Source organism: Chiroxiphia lanceolata, chromosome 1, assembly GCF_009829145.1.
Source record: "Chiroxiphia lanceolata isolate bChiLan1 chromosome 1, bChiLan1.pri, whole genome shotgun sequence".
Classification (NCBI taxonomy): domain Eukaryota; kingdom Metazoa; phylum Chordata; class Aves; order Passeriformes; family Pipridae; genus Chiroxiphia; species Chiroxiphia lanceolata.
Genome location: NC_045637.1, coordinates 118,584,460 through 118,598,633, shown reverse-complemented (window position 1 = coordinate 118,598,633; position 14,174 = coordinate 118,584,460). Strand labels below are relative to the sequence as shown.

Genomic DNA, 14,174 nt, shown 5'->3' with positions numbered 1-14,174 from the left:
TCAAGGGCATTTCTCCTTCCAGTAGCTTAAGAGCCCGTGCTTTACGCTGCGATATTGTTACTCATAGAACAGGGTTCATGTGAGCTAATAGGCCTGGCAAACTTCTCATGTGCTGGAGCCGAAACCTGGCGGGGGCGGAAGAAGCCTCGCAGCGCCCGGGTGGCCGCCGGTCCCTGTGCTGTGCTGTGCTGCCCCGCCCCACCCGGCTCCGGCCACAGGTGGATAAAAGTGCCTCTTCCCCAGCTCCCTGCCCTTCTCCAACCCGTCCTCCCTCACGGCCGCTTTCCACCGGCGCCCCGTCCCTCTTTCCTTTAGAGGGGTGCGGGGAGGGGGCGCGGCCCCTCACCTGTGCTCGGCCCCCCACCTGTGCTCCGTCCCGCACTTGTGCGCACCCCGCTCCGCCCGCCCGGCACTCGCAGCGGGGGCGGGAGCGCTGTGCGGTGGCAGGGCTGACGAGAGGGGGGCTCCCGGCGCCGGAGGCGGCGCGGCGGCATCCCCATCCTCCTCCTCTCTATCCCTCCGCCTCCTCCCTCCCTGCCTTCACCCGGGCGCCCTATGCACTTTCTTCTCGAACCACCCTCGTAGACAAACTTTGATGGGGAACCTCGCACCGCGCTGGAAAAATGCCGGTTATGAAGGGATTACTGGCACCCCAGAACACCTTCCTCGACACCATCGCCACCCGGTTTGACGGCACACGTGAGTCCGGGCTGGGGCTCCGGACGCCCGGAGAAGGGGATACACGGAGGGCGCTGCGCGTGTGGTGGGAGGCTCCTCTTCCCTCCCCTCCGCCGCCCTGGGGTTTCCTTGATACCAGAAGCCGGCAATGAGGAGGGGGAGGCGAGGGAGCTCTCAACCTCTCCCACTCTCCTGCCGGGTTTCTCCACAGCTTTGCAGGTGAGGAGGGTGCCCGGTACCCTCTGCCCCCGACCCCCTGTCCGGCGGCTTCAAGGGGGCCGGAGCCAGGATCCCTGCAGGAAAGTTGTACACTGGGCTGGGGCTTCCCCAGCGCCCCGAGCAGCCGAGAGACCGCGAGGGAAAGGTTCGCTCAGAGTCTGGGCAGGGCTTTGGCGGGAGGTTTTGGGATTTTCTTTTTTGTCTTTATTATCCCCAGCCCCCATATTAAATCTCCTCCCTAAAAGCTGAGTTCCCGTAAATCGGTCTCATCCGTGGCAGCAGCTGTTGCAGGGCGTTAGTGGAGGGAGGCAGCCAGGAGCAGGGGAAGGGCTCTTCGGCGGTGCCGCCGACAGCGGCGGCCGCCCGGCTGCAGAACCACGGACAGGTCCCGGCCTCGGGCGAGTCCGGCGCTGGGCTCCGCTCCCAGCTCCCGCACAAGGCTCCTCTCGCGGCGCCCCGGCTCCGCCGGGAGCTTTCCCGGCAAGGCACTGCCTTCCCGTGGGAGGCTGGCGTGCTCCCCCTCCGGCCGTGGGTTAGGAGTCGCCTGTAGGAGCCTTGAGTTTTGTTTCTTCTTTGATGGGGCTCACACATATTAAAGCAACTAAAAAGGAACGGGGAGTAGTGGATTTGGACCAAAATGAACTCCCTTCCCTTTAATTCCCTGTCTAAAAACCCAGGCATACAAAGTGGAGGAAAAACAACTCATATTTGAGTTGCTACTGGCGGTTTCTTGACTGAAAACATTGCCATCTAATTGGTTTGAAATCTTGATTGCATATCTATTGACATTTCCTCGATGGTTTGATTACTGTGTGATTAAGACAACTGAACTGTGATTATTGAATCAATAAGTTGTAAAATGTCAAGAAAATAATACAGTCACTGAGATCAACTGCAGAGAAGCACAGAGCTTTATTATAACTGTTCTGCTAATCTGAGCATACACAAATAATTATGATCCAGGGCTGCATGTAACTGATACTTCTCTATAAAACAATCTCTCTTAAGACTACATAGGTGTACCTTTAAATTCCTTCAACTGCAGAACTCAAAGTCCTTTTCCCCCATCCTCCACCTTTTTATTGCTGTGAAGTGTATGAGTATTATTTACTGCATATTGAAGCAGTACTAATAAGAGTTTTGCTGCTGATACTGTTATTTGCCAGAAAAGCAGTTCTTCCCTTCTTTGTGCTCAGGACCCTCCCCCTTTACAATGGCTTCCTTTCAAAGGATGGAGCACGCAGCCTGCGAGCTGTGCACACAAATGCTTCATGAATTCTATACTGTTCTTCAAAGATGCAATTTAGCAAGCAATGTTAATGATGTCATGCAGGTCTCTTTTATTAAATAAAACACTAGAAAAATGTTTAATCCACATCTTCTCAGTGACACCAACAGATAAGTGTGGTAGAAAGTTTATTACTTAGCTGAATTCTATACCCAAATGGAGCTACACTTTTAAGGCGATGATTCTACTGAGCTTCATGAAGTCAAATGGAATGATCTTTTCTTAAACAACAAACAGACCTCAGTGTCTTACATTGAAATTTAATGCTAACAACTCATCTACTTTTTCCTGGAATGTAATTGGAAAATAATGTAATTAGATATTTAATTTCACCAGAAAATGCAACACATTATTTTTTTATTACAGGCACTGAGATTTTTGGGTTTAGTTAGTGTTCCAGAATTTGCCTCAAATATTAAGCAAGTGTATTCTAGAAGTTGTTATGGTATGATTATTGACATATGAAATATTCCCGGTAGTTCACATGGGAAGATGTTTTATGAACTAGATAGTCTTACATCTAGTAAAACTTTGGAGGATGGTGGTATTCTATGGAAATCTGGTAGCATGTCTCTTAATTTACAGAATAACATAATATCTCCTTTAGAGTGTTAGGGTAAAGCAATGAATCAACTTGATGTGATCTGAAAGAAAGTTCTGTGGATCACTCCACATCATAACTAAATTTAAAACCTCCAGAAATAGCTTATCTCCTTTGTTGCTTTCAAAATCCTAAATTTAAATATAAAAATTAATACTTCTTTAACTGACGAAAAGAAACCAAATTAAAAAGTACAATTTTGCAAAATGTGTATATATATCCAAGCATCAAGTAGAAAAATTAAAACTAATTTATTTTTCACTTAAAGTGCCTGTGTGGTTGGTATTCCAGAGCTTGCTCAGGTGGCTCAAGCTAAAAGTAATATCAATGGCTAATCCTTGCAGGAATCAGTCCCATGTCTCACTAGTTTTACAGATGATACAGTCTGTGAAAGGAATAGGACTGATACGTGGCACTGAACCTGAGGTTGCGTTTCACAAACTACTTTGACCTCACATATGATGATATTTAAATGTTAAAATACTGCCAAAGGTTTTTTGGTATTGGAGTTTTTTTGGCAGTTGTTCTAATACACTCTGTAGTTAACAGACCTCTTTCCAGTTTAAGCCTGTGGGAAGGATATATTATGTTGTCATCAGTGATAGACTAATCCACCAATGCATCTTTAATCCAGAAGAGGGATAATTCTAATTCCGGGCAAGAGTGCAAGAAGGGATTCCAGATAATATTAGAAAATATGCTTTGCTTTGCACGGAATTTTCAAAAATTAATTCAAATAATTTTTTAAATTTTATTTTTGCAATGATTTATGTCTAATTAGTAGTTATGAAAAATTGAATATCTCAAACAATTATATAACAGCTGCTTGAGAGGTTCTTCAGGTGCTCAGAATGCTCACAGTAGATATTTTGTTGTCTGTATGTTATACATAAATATTCTTTACATATGAAACCAGGGTATATGTGCTAAGCAAAAGAATTAGATTAATATTGGGGTACCTCTTAGCTGCATAGGGGATTGCAGAGATTTCCTGCAAACTTCCTATTACCTGAGCTGCATACGTGGAAGAGCAGCATTAAAGGTTTCCTTATCTGGATTTCCGAGGCAGAACTCTTGGATCTGCCTATGTGCTATTACACCTCCACCTTCTCACAACTTGAAAATATCTTTTGTGTTCCTGACATTGTAATTTAAGTCAATGCTTTCTCAAAGGGCTCCTTTCCCCCTTCCCCTTCCCCCCCCAATAACTAAGCACCAGGTCATCTAAAGACTTTTTGCCCCCTCTGTTAGCAATGAGTTTATTGCCAATTGGGAAAAAAATACAAAATTTTTCAAATGAGTAGGTTTTGGCTTAGGGTTTTTTTGGCTGGTTTGGGGGTTTGTTTTTCGTTTTAGATTTTCAAGATAAAATGTCATTTTCAAGTGTGAAAATATTTAAAATATAAGCCTATAATTAACCCCACCACCAAATATTAAGAAACTGAATGTCTGAAGTGAGTTATTTCACTTCAAGCTTTTGAATTGGAAATTTGCATATTTTTGCTTCTTAACCCTATTTAGATTAGGCAAAGCATTAAAAAACAGTTACATGGTAGGAAATTATGTTCTATTGTTTTCATTTATATATATGTAAATAAAAAATACTCTCTATGCGCTACTTATTTATTTAAATAGATTAAATACATAGCAGGGTCATTGTTGCTGAAAATCTGTGAGACTTTCTCATGGAGAAAAACTAACAGAGATTCAACAAATATCCTCATTAATTTATAATCTAAAAAAGGACAAAAATTTTGGGTGTAGTTATACTATAAAATGACAGCTGAGGTTCTATAATTATCTCATCTGTCAAATCTTATCAGTTTCCAAATTAAGTGTGTACTTCACATTCTTATTATCAATCTTGCGTGATCAGTCTTATCTGAAGATCAAGCTGAGTTAATTCCTTCTTGCTCACCGTCAGTGGTGACGATTAGATAATTCCGTATTTGCTGAACAACTTCTACATTCAGATATGTTTTCCAATTAAAACATTGCTCAAGTTCTAACAAAAGAGCTTTGCACCTAAGCAGCAATTTTCATAACTTTTTTTTTCCTTATTGATCAGATGGAATCAGTTTTCTGATTGCTTTGGTTACCCTCAGGTGCGATTGAAGGATACCTGATCAGAACATACAGATTTAAACATATGCGATGCCAGCATACTTCTGCTGGTACTGTGGGTAGAACCAGGTTGTTTCTTTTGCATCACCATCAGTTGGTACAGAGCTGAAAGCCTTTGTATGCAGTGATGTTTCCAGATTGCAGGATCAGATTCCTCCCCCGCTCTTCAGCAGCTACCCCCATCACTTGCCTTTCTGTCTCATAAACAAACTAGTGATGTCTGCTAGGTTGAACCAATGCACTAACGCTCTCTGCAACTTCATTGTCAGATTCTGTGTCTCATTCAGGGTGAATCCTAGCCTCCCTACACTGATGAATGTGCTGCATAATCATATCATAGAAACTTCAAAAGCAGGAAAGTGCTTCTTGGCTGCTTAGTGGTTCTCTCCCAAAAGGGCTCAAGGAATTGCAGCAGTGTCAGATGTAGGGAAACAACAACTGAACTTCAGGGGAAGAAGGTCATTGCTCAGACTCCAGGATCGGAATGGTCCACCTCACAAAGACAATATGTGCTGCAGCTACAGGCTGGGGGCAAAGTGGCTGGAAAGCGGCGCAGCGGAAAAGGACCTGTTGGTGTTGGTTGATAGCCAGCTGAACATGAGCCAGCAGTGTGCCCAGGTATCCAAGAAGGCCAATGGCATCCGGGGCTGTATCAGGAACAGTGTGTGCAGCAGGACCAGGGAAGTGATTCTCCCCCTGTACTCGGCACTGGTGACGCCACACCTCAAGTCCTCCGTCCAGTTCTGGAGCCCTTAATTCAGGAAGGACATTGAGGTGCTGGAGTGGGTCCAGACAAGGGTAGCAAACCTGGTGGAGGGTCTGGAGTGCATGTCCTATGAGGAGCAGCTGAGGGAGCTGGAGTTATTTAGCCTGGAGAAGAGCAGGCTCAGGAGTGACCTTATCACTCTACAACTGCCTGGAAGGAGGTTGTAGCCAGGTGGGGGTCGGTCTCTTCTCCCAGGCAATAAGTGACCGGACGAGAGGACATAGTCTCAAACTGTGCCAGGGGAGGTTTAAGTTGTACGTTAGGAAGCAATTCTTCACAGAAGGGTGATTAGATATTGGAATGGGCTCCCCCGGGAGCCCATTCACTGACCCTAGAGGTGTTTAAGGAAAGACTGGATGTGGCACTTAGTGCCATGGTCTCGTTGACATGGTGGTGTTCACTCAAAGGTTGGATTTGATGATCTCAGAGGTCTTTTCCAACCTAATTGATTCTGTGATTCTGTAAAATCCTGTGTCCAAAGAAAGGTGACTCAAACTATGATATTCACTGATCAGTGTCAAATAGACTTCCAAGTAGTGACAGAGGAAAAGCTCGTTGTCTGTCAAACTCTCCCTCTGAGGGAGTGCAGGTGCAGTGAAGCTGGTCTAGTTCTTTGTCATAAAGATGAAGTGAGTCAGACAGAGGGAAATTTCCAAAGATACATATGCTGTTGGTCTTATGTTAATGAAGAATTGTTTTGGGCTTTTTACTTATGTCCTTGGATAAGTAAATTATGGGGTTTCCTGAATTAATTACGTATTTTTCACTGCAAAAGTATACAGTCGACACCAGAAAAAAATATTACCTGTTCTCAGCTCAGAACCCAAAAGAGCAGACCTTGCCTCTCTGTACTTGCCTTTGTAAGATGTGGCCTGTGTTGCAGCTCACTGTAGCTCTGTTACTAAAAAAAGACAAATGTGATTTTGAATATAAGCCAGGGGTTGGATGTTTGGAATCTGTGTTGTGTTGTTGCTCTTTGCTGGAAATAACCGAGGCTAGATTAAGCAGCTAATTGGAAAATCTTTTCCTTTTCTTTTGGCAGAAATGTTGGGGGTGTAGAACCTCATAATTTAAGGTGGGGTTATTTGGTGATCTTTGCTTCCAACAGCTACAGTAACTTCTGATTCTAACCTGAGCTGAAGTTAGACCTGAAAGTTTTGGAGGCATCTTAAGATCATGTTTCTTAATTCCTGATTTCTGGTCCTAAGCATCTAATTCAAGGGGAAAAAAATGTGTGCAGGCACCATTTTTAATATGCAATCGCTGGACTATTCCTTAAAATCATAAAAAATGGTCATTGTGATATATTTTATTCAGAGAACATCTTATTGCTATAGAAAACACTGGGGTATTCAAGTTGTCAGGTTGTGTTCTCTTCTTTTTTGTTAGACAGAAAGAAGATAGAATGATAATTATGCAGTTCTTCCATTCAGAGGATATATATAATTCATTAATCACACCACTTGTAAGTCTTAGGTTGATGCTATAAATGTAAAGTTAGACTAGTAACACACATCATTACTACAGAAATAAACTCTGTATTTGAAACTTAAGAGTGGAAAAGAGTAAGTAAATAAGGGATTTTTTTTTCCTGAATAATAAAAGAATATTATCCTCTGCATTGCTTCAGGGTAGAAACCTGATACACAGTGCAGTGATCGAAACAAATCTGTATATTTGAAGTGACATATATTTGAATGAACATGTACTCTGTGTGAATGGAAAAAAACTCTTTAGAGGGTTTCTAAATCTTAGATGATTATCAGGATTCACACTAGAGAGGTTCTGTAAGCTTACCCTTTTTTCTCTTTCCAAACATATCCTACTTTCTTCTCTGATAACATTTCAATGAGTAAATAGGTTTACCCTGAAAATAGATTTCTCTTATTGTGATCATTGCTCTTATGTATTCAACTTTTATTTTATTTTATTTTTTATTTTATGTGTACCGGTAGCAATTTTATACACATTCCCAGTCTTTCTGGGTGCAAAGAAAAGGTGCTCAGAGTATTGTTCAGGGCAACAGAACAATAGAAATACAAAAAAAGCCACTGCCTCAAGCACATGTAGAAGTGTAAGCAGAGATGCATGAATATATTACAATAAATCAGGAAAGGTATGGGTTTACAGAGCATTAAGTGCTGTTAGTACTATTCCGAGGAAATATATTTTTGAAAGAAATGCAAGTTGCCTGTATTACATCAACTGTTGCCTGGAAAAGGTGAACAAAGGCAGTTGTTTACAGCAGTTTTGCATTGTCACAAGAAAGCTTACCTTACCTTGTGTTAAAGTGACTAGAAGAAAAAAGTGTGCAAGCAACAACCTGATCCCGAAGCAATGTTGTTTCATGCCCACTCAATCTAAAAATAAATAAATTAGAAAGAAGGAAAAAAGAAGGGGGAAGGGGGAATAGAGAAACAAACAAGCCATTCTCAAATTGCAGACACGAGAGAGACTTCTTTAACAGTTAGAAAAGTCTTCTTTTAGAGTTTATTTTGCCAAGTGCTTGTGGCTCCTTCTGTTTTCTGGGTTTGATAATAGTATTCAAAGGCTTTGGAACAGGTGTTGTTCTTAAAATACTAGCACATTCTACATTGAACTTGACATTAAATATCTTCTGAGCATCCCTAAACCTTAATGCTGGCTGTCAATCATTTCAAGGACAGCTGAAGACAATTGTGTTATGGAGAAATATGTTGTCTTCCCTATTGATATTTTGAAGAGAAAGCAGCCTCCAGTGTGTCAGCTCTCAATTCACTTTTTCTGCAGGCATTACTTATGACAACTAGGAGTTCAGGTACCAGTTCTTAGGACTTTAAGGGCTAAAAGCTGCCAGGATTATTTTGCTTTTCTTTTATTTTAAATCTATAGAAATATGGAAGGATTCATTTGGACAGCATGGACCTGAAGTTATTTTTGCCTTCTATCTCCCTCAACAGCTTGTTTTGATAACGTGACTCGACATTTTATTCCAAATGCATAAAAGAGAACTCTGAGCTGGTAATTTTGTCATTTATTTGATTTTTAGAATGAGAAAATTTTCCTGAGACAAATAATTTGATTTTTTTTTCTCCCCCAAACATCAGATAACTCCTGTGATGAGTGTGGTTTTGTACAAATTCTGCCTTTTCCCACATTTTGAATTTACAATGATATGAAAAATAATGGGTAAACTATATTGTTTTAGAGGAAAATATTTTTGCAGAAAAAACACCCTTCTTTGTGGCAGGTAAAAAAGCTTCTTTGGGAGGTAAAAAAAACCTTTAAAAATCAGGAATAATCACATAATATCAGTGACAAAATGTTTTTTGGTTTGTTGGGTTTTTTTTAATGATCTAAATGAAAATATACAGTATTTAATCTATATTTCTTTTGAATATATGAATTACATTTGCAAGATGAAACATTAATTGTATTTATTAAACTGAATTGTTTCTTTACTGAGCTGAAAGATCTTGAGGCCAGGAGTTTGTACTTAACACTTTCTCTTTTCCATTTCCATAACCGTGGGAATAAGCATGCACCTCATAAAACCTGTAGTTATAGAATCACGTTAGGGATTTAAATACCTAAAACTTCAATGTAGAAAAGAATAGTTAATAAGTATTAATGAAAGATATTGAGCTACACATTTGTCAAGATTAGGGAAAGTTAGGATCACTGATTTTCAGAGGAAAATATATAGTTACAAGTTGCGTCTGCTTCAGTGCTGTAGTAATGGGGTGGCAGCGTGAGAGAACAGCATGGTTAGACACTGGGGGCTGTTAAAAGTCTTACAGTAACTTAGTATTTGGATTTTTAAAACATATTATGGCTTTAATGGCCCTGTTTGAAGCAGATCTATGTGCTACAGTACAGTATGACTAAGTTATCTTTGTCATGATGAAGAGCTGCTTCTGCATTGGGAACAGAAAACAGGATGCCTTAGACATTCTGGATGTCTTTATTACTTTTGTGTATTTTTACAGGAATATTTACCTAAACTCTTTGTTTCGGGTTTTTTGTTTGTTTGGTTTTGGTTATTTTTTTTAATTAGACTTATATAGGATGTTTAGAATTCATCAGGAGAGTGACACTATTAATACTGCCTTGGAGAGTATGTATCTGAGAGTGGTTAGAGCAAGGTGTGCTCCATGGATCTATTGCCAACAAATTCTTGCCTGGAATTAGGCAGGCTGTGGCTCTTCCATTGTACTACATTGAGTTGTTCCTTAAGGAAAGAGGTTTGGCTACCCCATATCAGTTATGTGAACTCACTGCAGTGCAGTATAACACCACAGATGGAGGATTCATCCTTTACACACTTACGGGTATGCTAAAGGTTGTGAGGGTTAAAGCATATTTCCAGATTTTCTTCTGGTAGGGTGCAGGCTTGCACCCAATTATTTTCCTTTCCCTGAAGTGAAGTAAGCACTTGCCGTTTTTCACTCTGAACCTGTGATTTTTTTTCTTCAAATTCATTAACAATTGCAGATAATTATTTGTTAACTTGTTTTTGTTCCTGAAGACATTAACCATAAATGATATGTGAATTTTGAAAAAGCAGTCTGCTCTCCTTTAAGATGTATTAAAAAAACCTAAAAAAATAGATTATAAGTGACCTTAAACACAAAATTGATTTTTTTTTTTTTTTTTTTTTTAAGTTTACTTACAACATGAACTGGAGTGCTGATTGATTTTCAGAGGTAAGGGATAGTCTTAGGTTGAAAATTGTACAAGTGATCTTTGGCCAAGAAAGAAAAAAAGAGGAAGCAGCTGTGAAGAAGCAGTGATGGATTGACTGATGGGATTGCTGAGTGAGCAGAAGGTAATGATTTGGAATGAACTGAATGCAGTAGCACTGCGAGAAGCTTTACTTTGGTGCAGAATATGACCAGGGAAATGTTGCCCTGAATGGGTATAGTTGTGAGAGGATTAAAAGCACTGTCTTCTCAGAGAACAAATTGCATGTGGTCCTACCTAGCACTCGGTGGAATGACATTGGGCAGTCTTAGGTTTCAAAGGTGAACATGTCTGTTATCTTCTTGATGAGTGTTTAGCCACTAAACCCAACAAATTACAGCCTGATTTCATCATATTGTAACTTTTAACTGGCTGATATGGCTAAGGAAGCAAGTAAAAGTAAGTTAGGTAGCTGACATAATGAAAAAGCACAGTGAAAATTGACTGTGGCAACTTCGTGTTTTTTATAAAGGACTACACTTCAGAATTACTACTTTTATAAAGGGAATGATGAATCAAAGTGGGGGTTTTTGTTTGGTTTTTTTTTTTAACTGATATTAGGTTTTTTATGTGTGGATGACTTGATAGCACATGATCTTATTTTTCATAAACTTGCTTATAGTATGTCTGAAAGTCTGTTGTGGTTCTCATGTTTACCATCTCTCCTGCCCCCCTCCCAGAACTTTCCACTCCTACTGGCAGTGTGGATCGAATCCGACCAAACAGCTTTTGTGAATTACAGCAACAAATTGCTGCTTCCCCAAGCTGCTGATCGATTCGTGCAGCAGAGGTAGTGATCAGCAAGAGTCAGGATGGACAGATGGAAATTACTGCAGACATTTAAACCCATCAGTCATAATTCTTATACAAATAAAACAGGCAGGTGTTGAGCTGTTTTCATACTGCTGTGAACAGGATCCAGATGGGGACCCAGGGTTTTGGTTCCAATTGCAACTCAGAGCTAATCATCAAATCAGATTGTGGAAGCAGTAACTCTTGGAGAAACACACAAAGACTTTGCTGCCTTCATCCAGCTGGAGCTACCTGAATTGCAGTTTCCCCCCCCCTTTTGTCCTAACTATACAAAATAATTCTATATTGGAGATGTGTTCCCTTTAAACACCAACAGTATCTTTAGAAAGGAATTATCTATCTGGATATTTCAACACTTTTTATTTGAGGTATGTTTATAAATACAGAAACATATATATGCAGGTAATAACCTGCTTTAATTACAGAAGAAATCATGCTTCATTTAGGATGAATAGTTCATGTGTTCATTTTTCTGCTGATGTGAGCCTCCTGGGAAAGATTGCTTGAACTCTCAGGAGAGCTGCAGGCCTTCTGTTTGTGTATTTTGTAACGAATAACTGTAACATTGCTAATTTCTGCTGTTTTCCTTGTGGGTATGCTTTTAAAACATAAATAATCATAACCTGATGTTGTATCAATCTCACCTGAAATACATCAAATTCCTGAGGCAGGAGCTTTAAATAAATATGTATGATCACCCAGATGATAAAAAAATGGTGGAAAGAAAAACAGCCACTCTGTGCATCAATAAGTAAGGTGCAAAGAACTTGTAAATAGTTCAACTGGCAGTCTTACAAGTGACTAGCATAAGGAGTGCCTCTTCTAGGGAAGCAGGAAACTAAGTTCAGGGAAATATTAGTCCCATAAATAAATAAATAAATAATCTGGAACAACAGTAATTAGTTTACATTTTACCTTTATTCTGCTTTTAAAAACACATTTCCCTTTTATGAATTCATTGTAGGCAAGGTCCTCTCACAGAAAGGAAGAAAGACAAAGGCCAAAAAGCCCAACAATAGAAATACTGTGTGACCTACACCATGATGGATAGATCTTAATAAGCCGAGTTTTGGGAGTTGAGTGAAATAATTACAAGTAAAGCTAAGAGGTTAGAATTAATTGGAGAATTACAACAGTTTTTATCCCCAGCCTGATGTGGTTGATATGTCAGTTTATATGAACTGTCATTGAAAACAACGCTTCCAGGTGTTCAATTAGAGTTTATGAGACATTTTCTGCCACCTTTACACATTCTGTTTTATGCTGGGATGTCTTTCTAAGACGAGCAAGAATGAAGGAAGTTCTTTTACATTTATAGCATGAAAGTATTGTCTTCTATAACATCTAAGGAGTCTTTCTGCTGTGTCTTTTGCAACCGGACGTGCCTATCTCGTATTGGCCTTTTTAGCCACCAACGTACTTGCAACAAACGTGGGTAGAGCCCTTCCCAAATCTTTGTTCGCAAAGCCCAACCATGATGATTGTCTTCTAACTTTTTTGATGCTTAGAAGTACATAAAATTGGTTGTTGATGTTTAATTAAAATGTACATAGTATTTATTCTAATTAAATATTTTTGTAAAGTGAAGTTAATGAGAAAATTTTTGTAATGGTGTCTCAGTTTGATAGTTGCTGGTTTTCTAGCTATTAAATTTTGACGTATTGCTGTGCAGAGCAGGGATTTTATTTTATGTTTTAATGCTTAGAAGGGTATTGTAGCAGTTTGCACAGCACTTGAATATTTTAGTGTTCATTTATCATGGCTAATTCATGGCTTCCAGGGAGAGTTTGTGAATGGCATAATAAACTAAATATAATAACAGAATAGTTTGCTCTTAAAAACAGGTGCTTCCTGATAGGTTTTTAGACTTGGCAAGCAAAGTTTGTGGCAGTAAAATATTGCAGTGAATGTTCTGATAACTTGGCTGTGAAAAAAACTATGGAATCTTTGCTTTCTGACAGACCAGTATTTTTTTTGGTATGTAAGACAAAGCCATCTTGGGCCACATGTCATGGAATCTCTACGAAAAATTAGAAATGTTGAACAGCCAGGCTCAGTCCAACAGTATGACTTGCTGTTCTGCTGAAGGGAACCACCAACATCTTTCTTGTTCTATGAACCTATTTTCCAGATTAGTCCTTGAGTAAGAAATCAAGTATCAAAGCTGGCATGTACATAAACAATGTGGGTACCTGATAGGAAAGTGTATGAAGTACTGCCCTGTGTGACGGTCACAGGCCTGTGTGGTGGGATTATGAGGTGAGAGTCAAGAGCTGTTCTCTGTATTATCAAGAAGGTAAAATAGTCCCCATAAATAAATCAAATTGTCTCTTTGATAATCAAATGCTCCACATTAAGGGAGTTTGTTACTGTTGTTAAATCCTCAGTGTTTCCCAAATGAATTTATACTTGCACTTAAAATCAAGCACATGGCTTGATTACAGAAAACAAAAGTTATTTCTGAACCAAAACATTCATCTTCAGTTTTAATTATCCTAATTTTTTGGATCAATTCTGCAATTTTAGCAGGCGTTAAGCTTCAAAAGTAATTTTCAGAAGCTTTTTACATTTTGTTACCCAGGAATCCTCATGATGATCAATGTAATTTCAGGATTTCTAGTAGCGTCTATATAGTTCTGTTGTTAAAATATAGTGCTAGAGAACTTGATAGTTATAGCAGAAGAGAAATAGAGAAGTTACAAAAATGAGAGATGTATCTAATTTTCACAAGTGCAAATTACTATGAGAGTTTCAGTTATGAGACTCTCAACTAAAAGCCACCCTTGCACCATATCTATCCCATTCTTAACATGAAAGGGATATTTCACAGCCTTAATCCTTCTAGTATAGTTACTTTATATGAATGGGTTATTGTACATTAGAAATGTGTTTCCATCTTCCTTCTGTGTTTCCAAGATTGCTCTCATAAAATGACAAGACCAGACTAGCTGAAAATGTTAAAC

At 39.6% G+C, this 14,174-nt stretch overlaps 1 protein-coding gene across 1 annotated transcript in view; it reads left to right on the top strand.

The window, feature by feature from the left end:
- Positions 1-574: 574 nt before the first annotated feature.
- Positions 575-14,174, top strand: part of KCNH8 (potassium voltage-gated channel subfamily H member 8) — a 176,194-nt gene continuing 162,594 nt past the window's right edge. The window contains 1 exon segment of the mRNA XM_032713197.1: positions 575-699. Coding sequence (XP_032569088.1) covers positions 624-699 — 76 coding nt within the window. The 5' untranslated portion in view covers positions 575-623.